General features: G+C 38.4%; 1 protein-coding gene across 1 annotated transcript in view; it reads right to left on the bottom strand.

Annotated features, from left to right (window-relative positions):
- The window catches only part of TMEM145 (transmembrane protein 145), a 777,234-nt gene extending 753,143 nt beyond the window's left edge, over positions 1 to 24,091 (bottom strand). Inside the window, exon 1 of the mRNA XM_044080786.1 lies at positions 23,858 to 24,091. Coding sequence (XP_043936721.1) covers positions 23,858 to 23,866 — 9 coding nt within the window. The 5' untranslated portion in view covers positions 23,867 to 24,091. The remainder of the gene's footprint in view (positions 1 to 23,857) is intronic.
- Positions 24,092 to 26,002: the final 1,911 nt, after the last annotated feature.

The following is a 26,002-nucleotide window of genomic DNA, read 5'->3' on the forward strand; positions in this document are numbered from 1 at the left end:
TGACTGCACAACAAGGAACAATCAGTCACTTAGACTACCAGGTACTGTGAAAGGTATGTATGCAGCTGACAGTTTTGTAGAGTAGGAATCCTAGAGCAATAGAAACCTTATGCCAGGAGTGAGTATGGAGTGGGAGAAATATGGGAAAGTGTACTCGTAAGGAGAAGACCGAGTAAAACAATGATTCCAAACTAGAGAGTATTGTGTTTAGAGAGATCTCTGGTGGGGGTTACCAGTAGTGTGCACTCCCTGAATACATTCTAATGAAATTTACAATCATAGAAGGGTTAAATCATTAACATACACTGTAATGTTCCTTTACTTTAAGTAAACTGGTCACAGACCTTTGCAGATGCAGCTTGCTGATAGAAAACTGCTATAGGGATGTCTCACAGTGTTTGTATTAGCTGACAACTGTAAATGGAAATAAAAAAAAGATTTGGAAAAGCTGACAAGGGGAGTGCTAGAGGAGGTAGGACTGTATTTATAATTGTTGCAATATAAGAAAGGAGTGAAAGGGAAACAGGTAAAACAGCCTAAGAACACTACAGTTAGTGAGTTAAATTAAAAACTCTATGCAGTAATTTGACACTAAAAATATATTCAAATACAACAAGCATCTAGGTGTACATACAGTGCTCAGCCAAGATTAATGTACAATATCCAGCTTGGCCTGGGTGAGCCGTCACTGTAACATATGACAGTATAACTACAATAGAATCTATAGTACAATGCATTACTACACTATAGCAGCTGAATCTCTGCAAACTATAAGGAATTACATTACATCCCAGTTTAAGCATATAGTGAGCAGTTAAATTTAGTTTGCTGTTAATTGCTTGGTATTAACTTTTAAAGTAAAGCAGTAGGAATACAGCTGATAAAGCACAGTATCTTCCTTTAAAACAGTGATAATTACACAATAGTTTCAATAAAATGAGCTAAATGATCAATAAAGTCATAATAAAAACAAGCAAAAAAAATAATAATCCAACTTAAAACAGTAATGCATAAGCAGAGTTCAGTTTGATACCAATAAGAGATTTTTTGTAAAGCCTACTCACTACTGTCCAACTGGTATACTCAATAATTTCTTAGCTAATTCATAATATAACAGTTATAATCTTATGTGTTATTATGGACATCATATCAGCTAATGATTTCCAGTGTTGATTTAATTTAGTGAAAGACCTGCCGTATATTTTCTCTTTTAAAAAATGCCACTTGTTGCTAATAACTTTGTACTCTTCCTCCATTGGACTGACAAAAATGTATTTTAAATTACTTGTATAATTCTATATTTTTCTGACATTCAGTTTAAGATCCTGACACCTTGAGTTTGTATGAATTAGGCCCTCTTGGTTGATCCAAGTGTCTTCAAGGGAGCTGATGATGACTCCAAGCTTGCAATCACCTGCAGACTATGTCAGCCAGAGGCCCTTAATGTCAGATTTGACATGAGAAAAGTAGATGTTGAATTAGAAGTGGCCTCAGAACAGAACTCTGGGGTAAATTACTGTTGGTAAGTCACTTAGAGGATAGTGTGTCAACAACTGTAATGGAATAGTATCCAGTTGATTACAGAGATTTATATTGAGTTTGACTAGTTTGTTGATGATGCCAGAGTGGTGTATAGTCTCAAAAGCGCTATTCAAATTAAGGTAAACTGTGTGCATGGAGTTACCCTCATCAAATGCTTCTTTAGCAATTTTAAAGTTAGCTAGACTTAATAGACATGATCTACCTTTTACAAAGCCAAATTGGTTAGGGATGCCACTGTTTATGAGGTCCATGCCAATGTATTCCATTACCTTACAAATTATGCTGGTAAAGCTAACAGGTTGATAGTTGTCAAGGTCCATGCTGGAACCTCCCCCTTTGAGAGGAACTACTACAGCTGTTCTACATGCTTCTAGTTTGTATCCATTGGAGAGGCTGTGGTTAAACAACTTGAGGTGGTCTGATTCAGGTGTTTCCTAGTGAGCAAGACTTAGCCTAGAATGTAATCTGGACCCATATAGCCAGTGCTTTTGGCCTTGTAGAGTGCTTCCTGAATCTATACAAAGGTGATTATCCTGGGGGGGCATGGAATGGAATTTTGTATTTGGAAGTTTGGAGTGGAAAAGGAAAGAAGTTGAAGATGAACTTATCTGCAAAATAATAGTTATATCTTCAGGGTTTGAGAGATTAATCATGTTAGAGGTGTACTCCATGCAATACTGGGTATTTTTATGGAGTTCTTTATATAATTAAACAACATTTTCTGGTTATCTTTTGCTGATGTACATATTTTTAATTTGTAATTCACTATTTAGGATTAGATCTTGCTCCTGAGTTCTTTGTCAACCATTTCAAAGTTGCTAACAGCATACTGAGTTTCATTTTCTTCTTTAAGGCTATGAGCCTTTTCTTTTTATTGTAGAGTTAGTTTATAGTTGCAGTCCACCTGAGAAGTTTGTTTCTAAACCTGGCATTGCATTTGTGGTGAATAGGAATATGTCTGTATGCACGAGTTGAGATAGGAGTATAAACTTTGAGTATATTGAATAATATTTGCTACAGGGCAATTGAAGGGTGTGGGAAATGTTTGAAGTCATCACTGAGTGCAAGGAAACTGGCCTTAAAGAAGTCTCTAAATATTGTCTGTTTGGTTGTTGACCTTTACTGGGACTATATGCTGAATAAAACAGCACAGTAAGCTGGTCTGACTAGCGAGGGTATGACAGTGGATAAGTAGCAGAAAGAGACTGAGTAGGTGAGAACAAGATGAAGTATGTTGATGCATCTAGTGTGGAAGGATGGTAGGTGATCGAGGGAGTTTGCATTGATAAAGTCAAGAGGTGCTGAGCGTGTTTATTTGTAGAAGTGTAGATGTGCTAATTAAAGGAGGAGTAGTTAATGTTCCTTAGAAAAATGGTATTTGACTCTAATTTATTAAGATATGTTATGTAGGTGTTATGGCTGAGGTGCTGTAGTTGACCAGAATGTTGTATGAGATCTTATTTGCTTATGTTAGTATATGAAGGTATTCCAAACCATGACCTATGTGGACAGGCTGAAAGTCCTGTCACTTTATTCTGTATGTTATAGGCTGCTGAGAGGTGACTTATGCCTGGCCTATAGGGCAACCCCTGACCCTGCCCTAAAGGAAATACTGTACATTTGCAAGTCAAATGGCACAGGAGTCACTCGCGCTAGGGATCTCAACCTAGCTTGTGACATTAACAGAACATGCTGGAGAAACAGATATGTCTCCTATAGACTGCCACTTCTCTGGAATAGACTTCCTATTCACATAAAACAGACCTCCTCAGTGAACCTATTCAAATGCAACCTAGATAACTGGATGGGAGACCACAAAATCACCCCTGGGGTGGAATCTATGTCCCTCATGGACCGGGGTAGCCAGCGTTGATCATAGACCCACTCTGGTCATAAATTCATTCTGGATATTACCCAAAAAGAACAAATGGGGATACTTGGGATTAACATTGCTATGGTTGTAAAGGCTCTACGGCTGCTAGGCTAGTAACCTCCTATGAACTTATGAACCTATGAAGGAGGCCATGCTCATTGTCCTGTTTGAATAGTCTGAAGATGATGATGTTTACATAAATCCAGATGCACCACCAGCACCAATATTACTGCTATCTGCACTTGTGGCACCAACAAAATGGTAGGCAGAAAAGCCACGTAAGGAGAGAGTGCTGCCGCTCCACTAGATCCAGGTTTTAGGAACAACAAAACTATCCATATTTTCAGAGTTAGGAAGGTTTTGATGATGTGCATTTTCTTATTTTGGCATGTAACATTAAGCAGTGTTACACTGACATTTCAGCACCTAAAGATAAAATATTTGTACTGCCTGACTTGGCTGTAAGCTTCAAAAAAAAATCTGTACTTTTGTTTAAAATTTCCAGTAATTCATTAAACAAATTCTCACCACTTTTCCTCTCCAAAAACTGCCATTGGTAAAGAGGCTGTAAAACAATACATGACTGAATAAATCCTATAGAAATAGACATGTTTCCCATTAATTTAAAACAAGGTTAACAAAAGCAGATGCTACTGGCATGCCAATTGTTTCCTCATTTCCTTGCCAAAAATACTTTTAGTTAAAGTAAAAAAAAGAAAAACTATGGTGTCAAACTAATTTTGACACCGTACATCATAACGTTTCTAATTCTTGATTTGTAAATGGTGTAAGATGACCGACACACTGTCCATGTCAGTATCTGTTTCCTCCGGAATCATGGTATAAAGAGATTCATTCTCAGTTGAAACTAATACAACTTGTAAAATGCCAGTATCAGACTGGAAATTAAGTCTTTCCAAAAACATCCCAGGAATCTTTACATAGCCAGTAGCACGCTGAGTAATGCTATTGAGTTTAGCACCCAAAACCAAAACCAAGGAAAGTTGTTCTAGTTTGGAGCTGCCAACTGGCACAATAGATTGGAAGGGAGGACATATCAGACTCATGTATATTTCTGGGATGCTGACTAGAATCCCTATTCTTGGATGGACTACTAAAAAAATACAGAAATCAATCTGTAACCCAAGGTTGTGCATAAGTTTGAACAATGCCAAATTAAATGTATTTGCATGCTAGATTAATATCAGTTTTCTTCACAGTACTTTATACTTGGTGGAGTTTGTCAGCAATTCTTCCATTCTGCTAAAATAATCAACAGGGTCCTTCAAAATAGTACCTCTACCTTTGTCTGCTTTCATAATGCCCAAGTTCTTATTTCTTATAATTTCTTTCAATGCTATACTAAGACTAAAATGTTTGGACTTAGGTAGATTTGACAGCAATCAATTAACCTTTCCTTCACAGACTTTTTCAAACACACCAAGTGCTGTGTGTACAGAAATCCAGTATGTTTTCAAAGCAGGACGGAATGATGGTTGTTATATAATACTTTAAATGTACAAAATTCAATGTCCTTCAATTTAAAATAATTAGATTTGTTGTTAGTGGGTAAGCAGGTAGTCCCGTTTCCTTAGATGCTAGGATGATTAGAAGGTTATGGATTCTTAGTGGTGCAGCAGTTAACATTATTGCCTCACAGCAAGAGGTTCTCCAGTTCGATTCTCGGCTGAAGTGTCTTCTGTGTGGAGTCTGCATGTCCTCCCTGCGTTTGCGTGGGTTTTTTCCAAGTACTCTGGTTTCCTCCCAAATTCCAAAGACATGCATCTGTAGCATTTTTCCTCGGGTCTCCACTGAAAATAGGCTCTGTCCTAGTCGGACTTTCCCATTCAACAAATGTTAAATAAATAATAACAGCCTCACAGGACATCCATGCAAGAGTTATACCTTCCTTCCATAAAGTCCTCTTACTACCCATTCGGCAACTTAATGTTTCCTTTATAATACAAAATCCTAACCATCAAAATCAGTCTTTCTGCCACTTCATGTTGCAGAAAGATATTTTCCAACATGTTCAAAGCTACTTTATCAAAAGATTTCTGTTGGTTTACTAACATAATACATTTTTTAACCATTATTCCTTAAAGTAAATACATATGTAATACTATAAACATTTTCCACAGTATTATGCCCTTTAACTAAGCATATTCAATTCCCATGATTCTTTTCTTCATACTTCATAACCTCTTCAGTACAGTTCCTGCAAACAGCATATAGCCCACCAGGGTTATAGTAGCTCTCCTCTTATTATTAATCTTTTTAAGATCCCTTTTTAGGTGTCATAATGACCGGTGCATTTTTTTATATTTATCTTATTCCCTTTTTTGTTTCATGAAATGCACATTGAGTTGTACAGTTATTATATTTCTTAGTATGATGTTGTGTTCATTATGAAAAAGATACCTCACAAGGGATAAATGACATTGTAAGTAGTCGGTTGGAGACAAAGGTGGACTAATGGATGTGGATCACAAAAAAGAAGGGCAGTGAGCACTAGCAGAGATAGTGAGAAGGAGAATTGTTGTGGTTCAGATGGGGTATACAAAACTGGGCTAGCAAGATGCCAGTTTAAGAGTGAAGGAATCATGGGACGAGGTTTGACAGGGAAAGTCAAGGGCCGAGGACTGTTGGTCTGCATGACTCACATATATGTGCCTGTTTCATTGGTATTACCTAACTCCTAAGGGCTAAAGGAGGAATGTGAGAGGTGGTAATGGCGGTCCTTACTCCAAAAAGAGTTAGAGAAGAACGTGAGAGGTGATAATGACAATTCTTACTCCAAAAAGAGTTAGTGAAGAACATGAGAGGTGGTAATGGTAATCCTTACCCCAAAAAGAGTTAGAGAAGAACATGAGAGGTGGTAATGGTAATCCTTACCCCAAAAAGAGTTAGAGAAGAATGTGAGAGGTGGTAATTGCAGTCCTTACTCCAAAAAGAGTTAGAGAAGAACATGAGAGATGGTAATCGCAGTCCTTACTCCAAAAAGAGTTAGAGAAGAACGTGAGAGGTGGTAATGACAATTCTTACTCCAAAAAGAGTTAGTGAAGAACATGAGAGGTGGTAATGGTAATCCTTACCCCAAAAAGAGTTAGAGAAGAACGTGAGAGGTGGTAATTGCAGTCCTTACTCCAAAAAGAGTTAGAGAAGAACATGAGAGGTGGTAATTGCAGTCCTTACTCCAAAAAGAGTTAGAGAAGAACGTGAGAGGTAGCAATTGCAGTCCTTACTCCTAAGGGTTAAGGAGGAATGTAAAAAGTGGTAATGACAGTCCTTACTCCAAAGATGTTAATGAGGAATGTAACAGGTGTTAATGGCAGTCCTTACTCCACAGGGGTTAATGAGGAACATGACAAGTGGTAATGGCAGTCCTTACTCCACAGGGGTTAATGAGGAACATGACAAGTGGTAATGGCAGTCCTTACTCCAAAGGGGCATGTCTTCCCTAACATTGTTAAGAGTCAGCTTACTAGAATATCTAGACTATGTTATAGGGAAGATAATGTTAAAAGAGAGACAGCCATACTCACAGAGTTATTTCAAGAAAGAGGCTACAGTAAAAAATTAGTGAACAGGATACAGGGTGAAGTGTCGGCCAACAAGATGTGCTCACCTAGCGTTACTGATAATGATACTCAAGTTAGAGCCACACCTTAAAGATCCCCACTAGACACAAGGTATCTTTTACTACCAAATATATGAATGATGTCAATATAATACATGACATCATAAGGAATAATTGGCATCTTTTATCTGCTGATCAACAGACGGCTGACATTGTCGGGGAGATACCCAGATTCACCTATAGAAATATCAGAAATTTAAAACAATTACTATGCGATCGTAAGCATCATATGATACCTAGAGGGAATAGATTAGGCACCTTTTCCTGTAGAACTTGTAAAGTGTGCAAGGTTATAACCGAGCAACTAGAATTTATTCATCCCAATTTGATTTTTATTTTTACACAGAGATTTTATGCTGCGCCACCACACAAATAGTTTATTTGGCTACCTGCAACCTCTGTCCCTGTTTTTATGTGGATAAAACCATCAAGAGATTAAGAGACAGGGTGAGTAGGCATTTATATGAAATTAGAACTAAGAATACTAAGAAAGTATTGACCAAGCACATTATTGAGCTACCAGATCAAAGTTTTAGTTTTAGAGTACTACAGCGTATCTTTGAAATCTGTTAGGGGTGGAGATGTTAATAATCATTCAGAACAAGTGGAGTTACATTGGATCTTGAAATTACAGGCTCATAGACATCCAGGCATTAATGCTAATGTTAATATCAAACCTGCCTTGAGTGGGGGTAAACTTAATGCTTAAAGGGAGGTGGTTTCTACTTTTATATGCTGTTTTGTGATAGGCTGTTTTGCTGTATAAAAATTATTTAGCATTAACACTATGTTAGGATCTGAAGAAGAGCGTAAAAGTGAAAGTGCTCATCCATTGCTTTTATTTCATTTTTTTATTAAAGTGCACTTTTGCCGTGGCTGCTTTACTGGTTTTTGTTTTTTGCAAAGGGGTTAAGGAGGAATGTAAGAGGTGGCAATGGCAGCTGATGTAGACTTCCCTTTGCTCTACAATTACCCTCCATAAACTGCTATAACTTCTAAACAGAGTTATTCCTCAGTATGTCTACTGGAATTACTTTTTTCTTAGCCATTTTCTTCCCCTCACCTTTTTCTAGGTCAACACTTAAACGTGCATAGTCAGTTAAAAGAGTCTGTTTTTTACACTTAAAAAAACGAACTCTATTTGCTATGAACCAAAAGTAATCTGTATATAGGTTCATAGGTTCATAGGTAGGTACTAGGCTATCGGCCCGAGGGCCTACGTAAGCCTAGCCAACAAGGTTCCATAGCTTACGCCACCCAAGAAAGTTATTTTCCTGTGCCATTGTCCAGCAGAGACAGAGAAGTGATCCCCGGGGTGTATTTTCTACTTCCCATCCACTCATCAAGATTTTTCTTGAAGTGTGCTAATGAAGAACTTTGCTTGACACAGATGGGTAGCCTGTTCCAGAGTATGGGAAGTCCCTGGGACAGGAATTTATGTTATAGATGTTCTTCTGATTTGACAAACATGAATTTTACTTTTCTTCTCTTTGCTGTATTAATCAAAGCAAAGTTATACCTACAATCCCCAACTTGTGTAGCATTTTATTGTACATATTTATTAACCAGGTAAGCCCACTGGACAAATTACCCTTTCCTTGGACCTCCTGGGAGCACTGTCTGGTTAAGTGACTGGTTTAGAGTCATATAGTAAGCACATGCAAGAGGAAAGAGTCAAACTGTACCATGGGAACAGCAAACTACTCATTTATAGCTCAGAGCTTTAGTTATCTGCATTAACTGCTAAACACCCATAACAGATCCACATTAAACCTTCTGCATGCACTATATTTCCTTGTAAATAAAAATCCTTTACAGGTGTCACTAGTTCATCTTTATAGCGTTTTCCATTTCTCCTTATCCATTTATTTACCACCATGTCTTCCCAACTTAGGTTCTGTCAACCACTACTACTGTACTCTGTTGTACAGACCATATTTTCTATCACTTCCTCTTCTTTAAATATAATTCCTAACCAGCTGTAATACTATCCCTGAATGGTACAAAAGCTTTGCTCCCTCATATACCCTGACAACTTCTTTTTTGATGATCATTATTAATATAGGTTTATAGGTAAGTTGTCCTTCCAGGTCATTTTAAGACTAGCAATTTTCCCTTCAGTGGTGAGAATAAAACCCTATAGCTTGTGTATGTAAGGTAAACACCTTAACCACTATGCCAACCCCCAACCCATGCAGTAATATGTTTTTGGTCTAAATAATATCCATCTCTTCTCATTACTTATTCCTTTATATTTAATATATCAATTACAAACATTATACTGAAAATTACCATGTGCTTTCCATTCTTTGCTTTAATCTTCCCTTCCATGTCTTCCCTGTTATCACTATAACTCTCTTCATCCTGCAAGACTTTATACTTATTGTATTAATTTTCTCTAACTTCTCTAGCAGCTGTTTCTTATTTCAACATTTTTTTCTTTAGAGAAACTTAAAATTCTCTCTACCTCTTTGTTCCCCGTTTCTTTACTTGTTTTCTGCCGCATGTCATCCTGTATTCTTTCAATTATCATTTAAGTGTTTTTTTTTTCTATTTCCAAGTTTTGTTAACTGGGTTGTCCAACTAGTTGTGGCTCACAAGCATTATTAGGCCACAGAAATACCTCACAAAGAGGATTACCAGCCTTAAACAGATGCCCTACGCAGACTGTCTCAAAAAACTCCAGCTTTACTCCATCGCATATCGCCTACTCAGAGGTGATCTCTGCCTAACATACAAAGCTATGTCAAACCCAGAGCTGTTGGACATGCTCCACTTAAAGAAATCCCAATCCCTCCGAGCTACATGCTCTAGGGACCTAAACCTCGTCACCACAATAAACAGAACATGCTAGAGAGATAGATTCCTGTCCCAGAGACTTCCCATACTCTGGAGCAAACTACCTATCTATGTCAAACAGAGCTCCTCATTAACACTCTTCAAGAAAAATCTTGATGATTGGATGGGAAATAGGAAATTCACCCGAGGATCACTTCTGTAGCTCTGCCCGACAGTGGCACAGGAAAATAATTTTCTTGGGTGGCAAAAGCCAGGGTACCTTTTGGCTAGGCTTATATAGCCCTAGGGCCAATAGCCTAGTACCTACCTATGAACCTATGAACCTATTAGTCACACAGTAGTAAAATCAAACCCAGGAATACACTATGAAGCTTGTTAATAGCTTTTCTTGCTGCACTCCTTCTACCCGTATCATTTGTTCTACCACCTCTTGCTCATTTATTTAACAATCCTTTTCTCCCCTTCATTTCTAGTTAACATTCCATTCATCCTCTTCTATATTCATTTTATTCATTTATTTTTGCCCATGCTGTACCTTTTCAACTCAGAAAAGTGGTTTTCCTACATTCTTATAGCTATGTCTGTTTTAATCACAAAACTAAATTGTGTAGCATTAGAACAGTTTCTTCTGATCTGCTATTTTCAACCAGAAAAAAGGCAATTTCATTCCAAACATAATCTAAATTTGACTTCTGACCAGATTTATAATGATATTTATAATATTATTTGCTTTATTCATTGAAAGAATATTGACTCATATGTCAAACAGTATTAATTAAGTGAGGCAAATAACCTATTTGTTGTGGCATTTAGTAGAGCAGAGATAATTCTAGGTGTTTGGAAAATTAAAGAGGGGAAGGCAGTTGGATTAGATGGAGTGAAGGAGAAATTAATAAATTATTAGGAGATATATTAACTTGTTATTTCTTCAGAGACAGAGCATTTTCAACTTTGCACTAACTTAACAGGGACATACCCAGTGGCCAAACTCTAAAAACGGACCCTTAGTTTGTTAACACTTTTTTTCACCTTATGTTTAATGAAAGTATTACATTTTTTGCATCCACTCCACTGCTAAGCAAAACTTTCATTCTCTTTCCTAAAGATCACGAGAAAGAAAATGTCGAGAAACATGTTACTGCCTTACTGTGAAATGGAAAAAGTCTGGATACATACATCATGGTCCTTCACAGTGTCATATTTGCGCCAAAAGGATTCTAACAAACTGGACATTTTTTAATCTCATCTCAATAAGCTTCTTTTTAAGGAATGGTAATAAAAGGAAATTAGTCTCCTAGGGCAAACCTTATACTCATTCATAATTAGTTTCTGTATTGCAAATTTTTTATCTGTAGGTTTATTAATACCCTTTACACGAGCTTAATCTGTACTACATTTTGTTTAATTGCAGGAAAAGAAAACACCACATCATTTAATTGCTACTTTTTCAACATTCACCTCCTTGACAGTTATCATTTCAGTGTGACTACATCAGATCATTTTCTGTTTCACACACTATTTTCACCAAATTCACACTTTACATTTTTCAGTGTTAACTTCTTCTTACCATTTCTTACAATCCCCATCCATCTCTGCCTACCATGTCCACTGCTGTGTGACTCCTTCCTTCGCATGCTGAGGGTCACACTTGTCACTGTAGACATAGTCATCCTCTATCGTACTTCCATCTTCTACACTGTCAGAAGTACCCAGTGTCTCACACACTAAAGCCACATCACTCACCATCATTAGATATGTGGCACTCACTAATGCCACATCACTCACCATCATTAGATCTGTGGCACTCACTAATGCCATGTCATTCACTATCAATAGATCTGTGGCACTCACTAATGCCACATCACTCACCATCATTAGATCTGTGACACTCACTAATACCATGTCACTCACTATCATTAGATCTGTGGCACTCACTAATGCCACATCACTCACCATCATTAGATCTGTGGCAGTCCCCTCCATCCTCCTACAGGCTCCAACACAATAATAGAGTAATTTGGCTTAATCATACCTAGTCAGCATGAATCCCCCTTTGGATATCCCCAGAAAATGAAATATGCCTAGTAGAGCTAACATAAAAGAAAAAAAGGTTGAATAGCTTGAACAGCTAGAATCATGATTATACATTCAGGTGTGTGGATAATTAATAGTGACAATATTTTGTCAGTATATTTAGGGACTCAAACCCAGGGTTATATTACTGTTAAAGGAAAGTGCCACTTTAAATCTTTAAATTAAGAAGCTTAAGGAATTATAAAAGACTGTATATTTAATGTTTTGGTACTTTTCCATTAACAGGGCAACAGTGTTAATATGCAGTTGATGTGAAACTGTTTTTTTTTCTGCTTGTAACTGTGTGTTCACCCTCCCACTTGTACTTATATTATCAGTTGTCATTCATGATTATGGCATTCTTCTCTCCAAGTTGTAATTTGGGCTTTGTTGTCCGAGTAATACTACATTTTCCACGCAAGTCACTGCTGCTTATTTTTCTGCTGCGTTCTGCATTTAATGTAAACTTTGTCGTGGGAGTGATTTCCTCTAAAGTCAGTGCCGCTTACACAGACTCCTGTAGAAACATCCCCTCTTAGTTACTAAAGACGGTGTACATTACTGACATTATATTGTCAGGAAAAAAGGCCATGCTCGTCTTTGTGAGCATGTGCTGATTTTTAAGGGGCACTGTGTTCACATTCTTACTAACTGCGGGTGATCTGAAGTGAGTGCTGATGGTTTTCGTCCCACCTCCGTGGCGCTTTCAGGGATGGTTACAACAAGCTTCCCTCTTACTTCCTGAAAATGCTGTAAATCGCATACGTTATTTTTTGCCAAACAGTATGCAACTGCTTCCCCCTCCCAGTGTGTGCTAATTTGTAATGGCCATTGTGAGCTGATCTGTAATGCTGTGAGCCATCTCTGTCAGTGTAAACAGTAACGTGGTGGGGACAAAGCACTTGCAAAATTAGGAGCCTCTGTGGGAAATGTGAGTGAAACTGTTGGCAAAGGGCTGGGTAAAATAGCAACAAGCGCTGAAACTGTGAAGATGTAATAAAAAAAACATTTGAGGAACTCCTAGGCTTCGCAGCAACATTTCTGTCTCGCAAACACTGTTGCCCCATTAACGGAAAATGGCCTGGCAGCTGGCTTAGAGGATTAAGGAACTAATTCCAGTGGTGCAAGGTTTGTTTCCCTCAGCCTCCCTTGCCTTGCTGCATGACTGTGAGCAAGTCACTCAGACAGACACTGCTCCCGAGCTGGGTCTAAAAAAGGTCCATGGAGATCAGTGCTCCACCCTGGTAAACAAAAAGTTATCCAAATGCAGCAACTATACAGATGATTCAGTTTTTAATAACTTATGTGTCCAGAAAAAAGGCATTAACAAGACATTGTGTACTAAATCAGAAGGAAAGTTCCAAAGGATTCCTGTCAGTCAGCTTCCTTCATTTATTCAAAATAATGTGCTCAGAATCATTTTGTCCTTATTTGCTGTCATTACTTCTCTGTACGTCTGCCACCAGCCAAAATCACATTTTTAGTCTCTTGTGACCTCTTGTGGAAAAATGCAGTATTGCTGCAGCAACTTGTAACAAAACTATTTGTTAATTCTATTCAGGATAAGTACCAATCTTCTGTTAGAAAGGCATGTTGATTTAAAATGTGCAGCTCTTTCCTGTGTGTTTCCTTTGTTTTTTTTTATTTGACACCTTTCCTAAGAATGGCTTGAGCAAACATTGTAGCTTTTGGTGGGAGTACTAACCTCATTTCTTAAAAACAATGCATATTCTGCTTCAATAGCAGATAAACTTTTGATTTGCATATGTTTGTTTCACTGTTCAGTTGCTGAGCAGGAAGGCCTTTAATGACATGTGATAGATACCATTAAAAAAGTGCCTACAGAGAGCTGTTTAGTCCTGGAGTGGAGTGATGTAATAAATCCACCATTAGTCCACCATTAGTCCATCATTTGTCAAAGACGGTCAGCTATTTATTAAGTCTAAGGTAATTTGTACATAAATTTGTGTCTCTATATCTGTACAGCTACCTGTGTGTGTGTATGTGTGTGTGTGTGTGTGTGTGTGTGTGTGTGTGTGTGTGTGTGTGTATATATATATATATATATATATATATATATATATATATATATATATATATATATATATATATATATATATATATATATATATATATATATATATATACACACACACACACACACACACACACAAGGCAAAAGATTTTATATATATATATATATATATATATATATATATAATTTAATGTAAGCTTTTTTATATGAGAGCTTATTTGTTAGTGGCCATTGGTTGACACATAACTAGCCTCTTGCCCACCTTAGTAATGAGTGTTAACCCTAATCATAATAATCCTGCCTCTAACCTTAATACTAACATGCATCTTACCTTAAAAAAAGCCCTTTCTGTAATATTATCACTAGTAAGACAAATTTGAGCTGAATGTGGGGTAGGGTTATGAATAGTAAATTGTAAAAAGAAATGTGATTCCTTTTTCAATGTACTGTGAGTCGTTGTGCAGTGTTGTTGACATTATGAATGGTCGATGTGTTTTTGACTATGATTTTTGGGTTGATCATTTAACAAGTCAACCATTCTTTATATGGCTGTATATTTCTGTGTTTCTGTGTGTGTATGTGTATACATACACATACACACACATATACATTTACACACACACACACACACACACACACACACACACACACACCCATATATATATATATATATATATATATATATATATATATATATAGGTATATGTATATAGAAATAGATAGCTAGATAGCACATGTGTATGTGTGCGTGTGTGTGTGTGTGTGTGTGTGTGTGTGTGTGTGTGCAGGTGTGTCATGTGCATTTACATACCCTACTTGTTAACCACACATTCTACTCATCTCCCAGAATGAAAATCTTCCTAGTAAGGGAGAAGTCCCACTGCCATTGTGCTGTAAGATGTTCTTTTGTTTTTAATTCCCTACATTTTCCCTTCCTACAACCAAATCACATGACATGTTCTTTATGGTACTCAGTGTAAAGAAATAAGTACATATAGGAATTGCTAAAGATCAGTGATGGCCAAACTGATAGGGAGTCACACAATTACGAGACTACCAAGCATTACAAATCTGATTTTTGTGCAGCTGGTAAAAAAATAAAATAAAAAAATGCTTTTTTCAAAGGTGACTACTGCAGTGAACAAATCTTCTATGGTTCAGCAAATTCAAAGTTGATTACAAAAAGTAGGGAGTACAGGGTGTATTATTCCCTGCATAAAATCATTGTGGGTTCCTTAAATTGTTTAACTGCCCTTTTAAGGCAGAAGTTTTCATTCCAATCAGCATTCAAAGCTGCTTTATTCCCCATTTGACCTATACCACAGATTACACTCGTTGCAAACAGAATACAGCCCAACATAATATGTAACGGTAAGGGTAACAGCCAGGAGGGGGTACTGTACTGGGAGAGCACAAAAGAGATGAATGCAGAGGCAGCCTTTTCTGCTTCTGTGACTTGGATGGAGAGCATATTAACTGGGTTTTATATCTGACACAGTATTACTAGATTACAGTCTTTCAGGCTAGGATTACTCTATAACGCTGTTAGCCAGGGACCTCTGCATTAATGCCTGTGGATGAAGACAAATGCATGCTGATCATTGTTTAAAACATCATTAAAAGGTCATGACCAACAATCCTAACAGGCTGTGATTAATATGTATTTTCAATTTGTGATATGAACATGTAGAACCATCCAATAAAAATATCCTGCAAAATGTAGTTAAGTGATAAGCAAGGAAGAAATTTAAAAGCATTTCAGCAGGGTGCAGCCTCATATGTTAATATGTTACTTTTAGGATCTGAGAACATAGATATAATGTCAAGCAGCATATAATTCTTAGTACATTTTATATTGTTTGTTTTCTTTAGCTGCATCCATACTAATGTCTGACTTCAAATATCCATTTGCTTTAGAATCCCCTATTATCTCTAACCATATTGAGTACCCTGAACATGGCAGACTACACACCCTATCTGTCACACAGTGAAGTGACAGGAGAAGATGGGGAACTTCAGTGACAGCCTAGAATAGCGAGAGAAATGTTAAAGTGTCTGTCTACATTGCTTCACTTTGATACTCAATGTAAAATTATATCATGCAGATGCTGGAGGGAATGTGTTTGCAGGCTACCACCTTGTAATACTCTTTACTTCAGTGAATTGTGCATATGATATGCTGCCATGGATATGCAACTTTCCAGATCATCACAGACATGAGTGCACTGAGTGGGAACATGCTCCTCTGAGATGGAGGGAGCTGGCATTTAGCCCCCCCCAACTCCCATCCCTCTGAATGAGCACTTTCAGCAGCCAAGCCGCCTCTTATAATCTAGTCACTAGTGATGCTGGCAGGGACAAAATCTCTATGCTAGAATAATTGGCTGTTCTTGGTTATATAGAGCTACGGACTTAGGTACAAAATATATGTGCCAGTTAGCCCAGCTGTTTCCAGATATACATAGGTAATGAGTGAATTAGGTACAAAATCTCTGTGCTAATATGACCAGGTGTTCCTATATATATATATATATATATATATATATATATATATATGTATATATATATATATATATATATATATATATATATATATATATATATATATATATATATATATATGTATATATATATATATATATATATATATATATATATATATATATATATATATATATATATATGTATATATATATATATATATATATATATATATGCATATATATATATATATATATATATATATTTATATATATCTAAGGACAGTGACACAGGTACAGAATTGCTGGACAGATATGCACCAGCTGATTCTGGATATATATATATATATATATATATAGAGAGAGAGAGAGAGAGAGAGAGAGAGAGAGAGACAGTGGCTAGGGTACAAAATCTCTGGACAGATGGAAAAGCTGTTTCTGGATATATATGGGGAGAGACAGAGACTTAGGTGCAAAATCACTATGTCAGATGGGGCCATCTGTTCTTGAATGTATAGAGACAGTGAGACAGATACACATCTTTGTACCAGTAACAGCCTGATACCATGTCTGTTTTAGTTTTTTGATCTGCATTTATTGTTAATTGTTTGACTGATTAGTTTTTTAAAAAAGGGCTTCCTTCCGTTTGACAATTCATTATTTCAAACTTCATGTATCTTGTGTAGGTCATAACATTACTTGTATTTAGGGGCTAGAGCTCCAGTGGTAGCTCTGGAGTCCTGCGTTCAGTTAGCAAGGATGGCTGCTACAGGAGTATACTGGGGGTGGGTGTGAGTATAACCGCTGGTGTTTTGTGTGTGTGTGTGTGTGTGTGTGTGTGTGTGTGTGTGTGTGTGTGTGTGTGTGTGTGTGTGTGTGTGTGTTTGTGTCTGTGTCTGTGTGTGTGTGTGTGCATGCGCATCTGACTGCTTATTTGTGAAACACACTGAAATCAGCATTGTAGGCTGTGCTTTATTAATGTGTCCATCAATTATGATGCTAGAGCTGAAGGGAATAAAATTCTCCCCATCAGGATGATGGCCTGTTAGCAAAGTGGCTATAAAGGCCAAATAGTCCGTATACATGTGGAGAAGGACAGAGCCCTAGCCTCATCCTCAACTTCAGTTTCATTATAAGTCTGGGCAGTTAGCTGGAAAGGGTGAGACTGGATGACTACTGTCATCTCCACAATGTTGTGTGTGTTGGGGGGGTTCAGCCCAGTGGTTAACTAGCACCCTGCAGTGGGAAGACATTATAGTGAGCTTCATAGGCAACATATAGGACAAATATGCATGTGCACTCCAACCAGCATACCTACTGTAGTGCAAGATGGATGTGTGAAGGAATGTGCATGCGTACACTGAGAACCATAGCCGCTGTAGCTGGAGATGGATTTGTGAAGGAATGTGCATGTGTACACTGAGAACCATAGCTGCTGTAGTGGGAGATGGATGCATGAAGGAATGTGCTTGTGTACACTGAGAACCATAGCTGCTGTAGTAGGAGATGGATGCATGAAGGAATGTGCATGGATACACTGAGAACCATAGCTCCTGTAGCGGGAGATAGATGTGTGAAGGAATATGCATCTGCACACTGAGAACCATAGCTGCTGCAGCAAGAGATGGATGTGTGAAGGAATGTGCATGTGTAGACAGAGAACCATAGCCACTGTAGTGGGAGATGGATTTGTGAAGGAATGTGCATGTGTACACTGAGAACCATAGCTGCTGTAGTAGGAGATGGATGCGTGAAGGAATGTGCATGTGTAGACTGAGAACCATAGCTGCTGTAGTAGGAGATGGATGCATGAAGGAATGTGCATGTGTACACTGAGAACCATAGCCACTGTAGTGGGAGATGGATTTGTGAAGGAATGTGCATGTGTACACTGAGAACCATAGCTGCTGTAGTGGGAGATGGATGTGTGAAGGAATGTGCATGGATACACTGAGAACCATAGCTCCTGTAGCGGGAGATAGATGTGTGAAGGAATATGCATCTGCACACTGAGAACCATAGCTGCTGCAGCAAGAGATGGATGTGTGAAGGAATGTGCATGTGTAGACTGAGAACCATAGCCACTGTAGTGGGAGATGGATTTGTGAAGGAATGTGCATGTGTACACTGAGAACCATAGCCACTGTAGTGGGAGATGGATGCATGAAGGAATGTGCATGTGTACACTGAGAACCATAGCTGTTGTAGTGGGAGATGGATGTGTGAAGGAATGTGTATCTGTACACTGAGAACCACAGCTGTTGTAGTGGGAGATGGATATATAAAGGAATGTGCATGTGTACACCGAGAATCATAGCCGCTGTAGCGGGAGATGGATGTGTGAAGTAATGTGCATGTGTACACTGAAAACCATAGCCACTGTAGTGGGAGATGGATGCATGAAGGAATGTGCATGTGTACACTGAGAACCATAGCTGTTGTAGTGGGAGATGGATGTGTAAAGGAATGTGCATATGTACACTGAGAACTATAGCTGCTGTAGCGGGAGATGGATGTGTGAAGTAATGTGCATGTGTACACTGAAAACCATAGCTGCTGCAGTGGGAGATGGATGTGTGATGAAATGTGCATGGATACACTGAGAACCATAGCTGCTGTAGGGAGGGGGGGTGATGTGTGAAGGAATGTGCATGTGTAGACTGAGAACCATAGCCACTGTAGCGGGAGATGGATTTGTGAAGGAATGTGCATGTGTACACTGAGAACCATAGCTGCTGTAGTAGGAGATGGATGCATGAAGGAATGTGCATGTGTACACTGAGAACCATAGCCACTGTAGTGGGAGATGGATGCATGAAGGAATGTGCATGTGTACACTGAGAACCATAGCTGTTGTAGTGGGAGATGGATGTGTGAAGGAATGTGCATGTGTACACCGAGAATCATAGCCGCTGTAGCGGGAGATGGATGTGTGAAGTAATGTGCATGTGTACACTGAAAACCATAGCTGCTGCAGTGGGAGATGGATGTGTGATGAAATGTGCATGGATACACTGAGAACCATAGCTGCTGCAGCAAGAGATGGATGTGTTAAGGAATGTGCATGCGTACACTGAGAACCATAGCCACTGTAGCGGGAGATGGATTTGTGAAGGAATGTGCATGTATAGACTGAGAACCATAGCTGCTGTAGGGTGGTGGTGTGTGAAGGAATGTGCATATGTACACTGAGAACCATAGCTGCTGTAGGGAGGGGGGGTGATGTGTGAAGGAATGTGCATGTGTAGACTGAGAACCATAGCTGCTGTAGTAGGAGATGGATGCGTGAAGGAATGTGCATGTGTAGACTGAGAACCATAGCTGCTGTAGGGGGGGGTGATGTGTGAAGGAATGTGCATGTGTAGACTGAGAACCATAGCTGCTGTAGGGGGTGATGTGTGAAGGAATGTGCATGTGTAGACTGAGAACCATAGCTGCTGTAGGGGTGGGTGATGTGTGAAGGACTGTGCATGCGTAGACTGAGAACCATAGCTGCTGTAGTAGGAGATGGATGCGTGAAGGAATGTGCATGTGTAGACTGAGAACCATAGCCACTGTAGTGGGAGATGGATGCATGAAGGAATGTGCATGTGTACACTGAGAACCATAGCTGTTGTAGTGGGAGATGGATGTGTGAAGGAATGTGCATGTGTACACTGAGAACCATAGCTGCTGTAGGGGGGTGATCTGTGAAGGAATGTGCATGTGTAGACTGAGAACCATAGCTGCTGTAGGGGGGGGTGATGTGTGAAGGAATGTGCATGTGTACACTGAAAACCATAGCTGCTGCAGTGGGAGATGGATGTGTGATGAAATGTGCATGGATACACTGAGAACCATAGCTCCTGTAGCGGGAGATAGATGTGTGAAGGAATGCGCATGTGTACACTGAGAACCATAGCTGCTGCAGCAAGAGATGGATGTGTTAAGGAATGTGCATGCGTACACTGAGAACCATAGCCACTGTAGCGGGAGATGGATTTGTGAAGGAATGTGCATGTATAGACTGAGAACCATAGCTGCTGTAGGGTGGTGGTGTGTGAAGGAATGTGCATATGTACACTGAGAACCATAGCTGCTGTAGGGAGGGGGGGTGATGTGTGAAGGAATGTGCATGTGTAGACTGAGAACCATAGCTGCTGTAGGGGGGTGATGTGTGAAGGAATGTGCATGTGTAGACTGAGAACCATAGCTGCTGTAGGGGTGGGTGATGTGTGAAGGACTGTGCATGCGTAGACTGAGAACCATAGCTGCTGTAGTAGGAGATGGATGCATGAAGGAATGTGCATGTGTACACTGAGAACCATAGCTGCTGTAGCAGGTATGAAGGGAAAAATATAAAGAGGGAGAATGTTTGTGAATATCTTACTTTGGAATCTATTTTATTTCAAGATGGATTTTGATATTTTTTGTCTGTTTTTTATTTATTTTTTGCCAACGTGAGTAGTTCCAGCATAGAAACTTCCAACATAGAAGCTCAAAACATGTGCTTAATATGGAAAGGCACAGATATGGAGTCAGCAGATTCTTGGTTAGCAAAGGCAATTCTGTTTTAACTGGACAATGGCTATTGTTTATTAGTACAATATAGTCTGCCGAGATGTAAAAATAACATAAAAGAATGAAGTTTCTTGTGTTCTAGGAGAAAGACTTTGATTGCTTGGCTCTATATCATTTCACTGAAGCTCCAATTAACCAAACATCTATTCGTTGAACTTAAAACATCGAATAGGATTGTAACACAAATTACATTATTTCAAACTCACCAAGGTGGAGGCTTCACCTCCCCACACACTCCTAATTATACAGTCCAACTCTGAGATCACACTATATTGAGGAAAAGGGCAAATTTGTTACAACGTCCAACTAACTCCCTTCCCCGGGAAAACTTTTTGATGATGTAATTCTTCTCTGAAATGGTATTCAGTGCTTTAAGTTTGACAAATAGAAGTTTGATAAATTAAAGCTTTAATGAAATGATAGGTACCTGAGTGATTAGTCTCCCACATGTGTGCTGTCTGCCATATACAAGGCTATTCTTACCTGCTGAACTTTGAAATTATTTGTACCATAACATCATGCAACAAAGGAAATCTATTGTTATTGTGGATTAAACACTGTTCTCATTATTTAAGGAAACTTTGTCTTTGTTATTTTTATAATTAGACACCACTTTTATACAAAGGATATGTATTATAGCCTGCTCTTGTACAATTTAACCCACTCACAGTTAAACCTGCTTCATACAATTTTATTTATTGCAAAAATGATGTTATTAAAAACTTACCTCTAGAGATTTCAAACTCTGCCGAAGGTGAAATATATAGGCAAACCAGAAATTCACCAGACAGAAAACTTGTCAACTTTGTGTCCAGAGGTGATTTCTACTGCAGCAACTAACAAACAGCATGAACAATCCAAGACTTTATGGCACCAAACTGTTATGGTTATGTATGTTGCTATAGCAGGAGATGTATTTGTGAAGGAATGTGCATGTGCACACTTAGCGGCATACATGTTGCAGCATGAGACAGGTGTGTAAACGTATGTGCATGTGCACATCAAACAGCATATCTGCTATATCAGGAAATGGATGTGTGAAGGAATATGCATCTGTACACTGAGAATCATAGCTTAAACCATCAGAACCAATGTGTTTCCCCATAAGAAGAAATGTGTCTATAGAGGGCGTTTTTAGAATCTTTCACTTTTATCTTATAACAGTGTTCATAAATACGTCTTCTCAAATGCCTCTCTGTTTTTTCCAATTCTCCATTATAGATACTGTAGATATTACACCTTTTTGTGGGAATTGGAAAGCTTTATTAGCTATGAAGGAAACCAAATGGCAGATTCTGACTGATGCCACACGATTTCCTGGTATCAATGAATCTATTAGTATTAAGCCTTTTTTAATATTGTCATAATGGATGGATTTAGGTTCAATGTGGAACATTTTATATGTATTCAATACACATTCAGTATATTTTTATTATACAGTTTTACTTTTATGGTTTAAGTTCATCTATTATGTTTAATAAAATTAGTAAAGTATAATTTAGGTAGTTAGGATGTTTTATGTGTTCATATATATATATATATATATATATATATTTTTTATATGTATATATTTTCATGTGATTGTAAGAATGAATATTGTTGTGCATGTTCTTTTAAATGACAATTGATTTTTGGCGTCAAAGAGGATTTTTAAATGAGTTTGAAACAGTTGTTTAGTGTTCTGAGGAAATCTGTTAAAACAGATGAAAGCGCTTAACATTTTACCTCAGTAAACATTTTATTCCCTGGCCGAGCTGTGGATTTTTTGGGCTAACCGTGGGCTTATAAAGGTATTAGAATAACAAGATAAGATTTGTGTTAGCATGCATTTACTGAAGGATATGAAGTCTGAAACTCAAATGTATGCCATTATTTAATGATTCCAGTCCTCAGTGATTTGTCAGAAAACCACAAATTTTATGAGGCACAAACCAAAAATATGAGTAAAACATCTGGACATTCTGTTAAAATCTGTACAGTTGAGAACTATAGTGCAGAATAAAGCCATACAGCAGAATAATTTTTGCTGTTTTGCCTTCAGCTGTCTTTTTCAGCTGATAATGCAGTACAGACAGTTTTACTCTGATCAAATACCAGGGCTCATTCAAAACTATTTTAGAAGGTCTGTCAACCTCCTCTGTTTATAAAGGTGAGTCCTATGAAAAGTCGAAAAATGCAAAAATGCAAAAAATGAACCTTGCAGGAAAGTAATCTTTTTCCCCTTTTCCATTCCTTCTGCCAGCCTTACTAGCCTTTTTCCCCTCTGATTTGTCATATATATTTGTTTTATTGCTCTGACATTTCATATTCACTGGATTCAGGTACTCCCTGTGTTGTGTAGTTGCGACACTGAGGAGAATGCGTTAACCACACGAGACAGAAGTATGATTCATACACATATCCCATGTCAGATTCTCCCACTTGGTGTTCTCAGATGGCAAGGAGTAATGTAGTGAGAATAAGTGGTGTGTGTGTGCTTCAAACAGGGTAGGCATTCCCAGACAGAAGGCAGGCCTTGCTATGTTAAGGACTGGGAGACTAAAGCCATAATGCATAGTAAACCCCATGGTGGTGGCAAGCTGCCTGTCCTGAAGTCCAAGCAGATTAGAATTTTATTTGTGCTTATTTGTTTTAAGATGTGCTCCTGTAGATGTCTTGTTTGTTTCCTTCTTAATTATATTTGAATACATATTGCATCAGGCCAAGTGAAGTCTTTCTGTTATGAAGTGGCATATGACGTGGGATTTTTACATTGAATGATTAAGTCAGCTTTTGACTTCAGGGGATAAAAATGTAAGTGAATAATAATTTCAGAGATTTAATATTGAACCAGCAGTTTGCCTTCTCATACCTACATGATGCATTTTACTGTAACCTGGTACTAAATGTTGTCCTTCGTTGTCTTGTTGGTCACTTACAGTTGTCAGTGGCTGGTGTAAAACTTAGAAATCGGCAATACATTGTCAGTGAGCTGTAGCCAGCTGTTATATTTAGGCATGTCCTCTCTTCTGAAAGTGAATCCTGGAGTCTGGAGCATAATTATGTGCCTCTTTCCTATTACCATTTAAATCCACTGGCAGACCTTTTCAGATTCTGGAATTGGAAAAAAAATTGGAATTTCTTAGTCTGTTTCAGTACATAAAGCACTTCTACTTCAGCATCCAGTCAACTTTGTTTTGTGGATGTTATTTCTGGAAAGTTTGAAAAGGCTTTGTTTAGTATGTGAATTTGTCAGGTCTGACACTTACCTATGATTTTTGTTGTTTGGTTCTTCTTACTAATGTCATTCATACATTATCGCAGTCACACACATTGATCTCATAACATAATTTATATGCAAGACATCATTAAGACATTAGGTCATACAAGAAACCAAATGTTCAAGTAATGTTTTTGCTCATTTTGTGTTAAAGGCTGGGTATGCTTTGGTTCTGATGGTTACAGTAATCTTATTTAGACTTTTTTACTATTCAAAGGTTGGGATTCAGAGACATGTTGCATACTATGCTCTGTGGCATACAGCTATGTACAGAATTGCCATGCGCTGACCTGTAGCGATTCACAATGCCATGTTACACTATACTGCAGCAAGCATATGTGCACTATACAGAATATATGCAAATGACAGTAAAATGACATGTAGATGACCGTGTATAATGAAGGTATATAAAAGCACTTTTTTTTTACTCAGAGACCGGGGGGGGGGCAAGTTTGGTATCTCTCAGGTTTCTACCTTTACAGTACTGAACAAGTTCCTTGATATATTGCTTTTTATATGGATGATCATTGGTTTCCTAGCACACCAGAGGAGACAGTTTCCATTTTGCCTGACTTTTCTGACATTGCTCACCTCCACAAGTTACTGAGTGCCATAGATTGCACACATTAGCAATAAGTGGCCTAGTAGGATTACTGGTCTACCCAGGTAAATACATACAAATAAAATAAATAAAATAAAAGGCCCCAACTGGTCTACAGTCACAAAGATTTGTGAATATGAATGGCTTCCATTATACTAACTGCCAGATAACATGTAATGCACATAGTATTTAATCAATGAGTCTGCACAGGACCAAGGCAGTTCAGATGATCCACTTATTGGCATATGTCTCACCTGTATTGCTGCTTCCAGAGAGGTGACATTCTACAGGGCCATATAGCTGGTATTTCCTGGCACCATGGCTAAAGGAAAGTTATATTACTAAGTATATAGTGGGTGCAAATGTAGTAACCACCTCATATTCTGAACTTTTTGTAGGTGTTTGCTGGGTATCTGCTAGATCCCAAGATAATGACATCCTTACAAAATCTACAGAGTACTGGTGAACTCCAGTGCAACACTGCACACACAAACTTGTAATGGAAATGAATGTATGTCAAGTCAGCTTAAAGCTCACTTCAATGCTAGATATATTAGGGGGGCACTGCAGGGTGAACCTGCCATGGCTTATAGGATGGTTTAAGCATATACCATGCATATACCATGCTATATACTTTGACAATAAGAAAACAGGCAAACGCCCCATTATATGGGTACAACTGGACTGCATACACATATAGATGTCAAGGAAGGCACACTAAGATCATTGGCTGAAGACAGTAATATGTAACAGGAGCAAGCAGCAGCACCCCCAACCAAACAATGATAGGCACAATACAACTAATGCAGGAGAGGCAGCGACCTCTAGACCAGAACTGTAGACCCTGATAAGCACATGGTCAAAGTGCAGTGACACAGAGTAGACATGATGCATGCAGTGTTAGTGCATGCTCAAGCCACACTGTGCATCAGACATACATATACCACACAAGTAGAAGGGGGAATGTGTCCTAGTCACCACGTGCACAAGTGGCAATGTACACACAAATACATGGCTATCAACACACACACACACACACACACACACACACACACACACACACACACACACACACACACACACACACACACACACTCTAGATAGGGGCAGGGCTTGTCACAGGAGGGTCACAAGTTGATG

The sequence above is a fragment of the Protopterus annectens genome, chromosome 8.part0, assembly GCF_019279795.1.
Source record: "Protopterus annectens isolate FY-2018-M chromosome 8.part0, PAN1.0, whole genome shotgun sequence".
Taxonomy (NCBI): Eukaryota; Metazoa; Chordata; order Ceratodontiformes; family Protopteridae; genus Protopterus; species Protopterus annectens.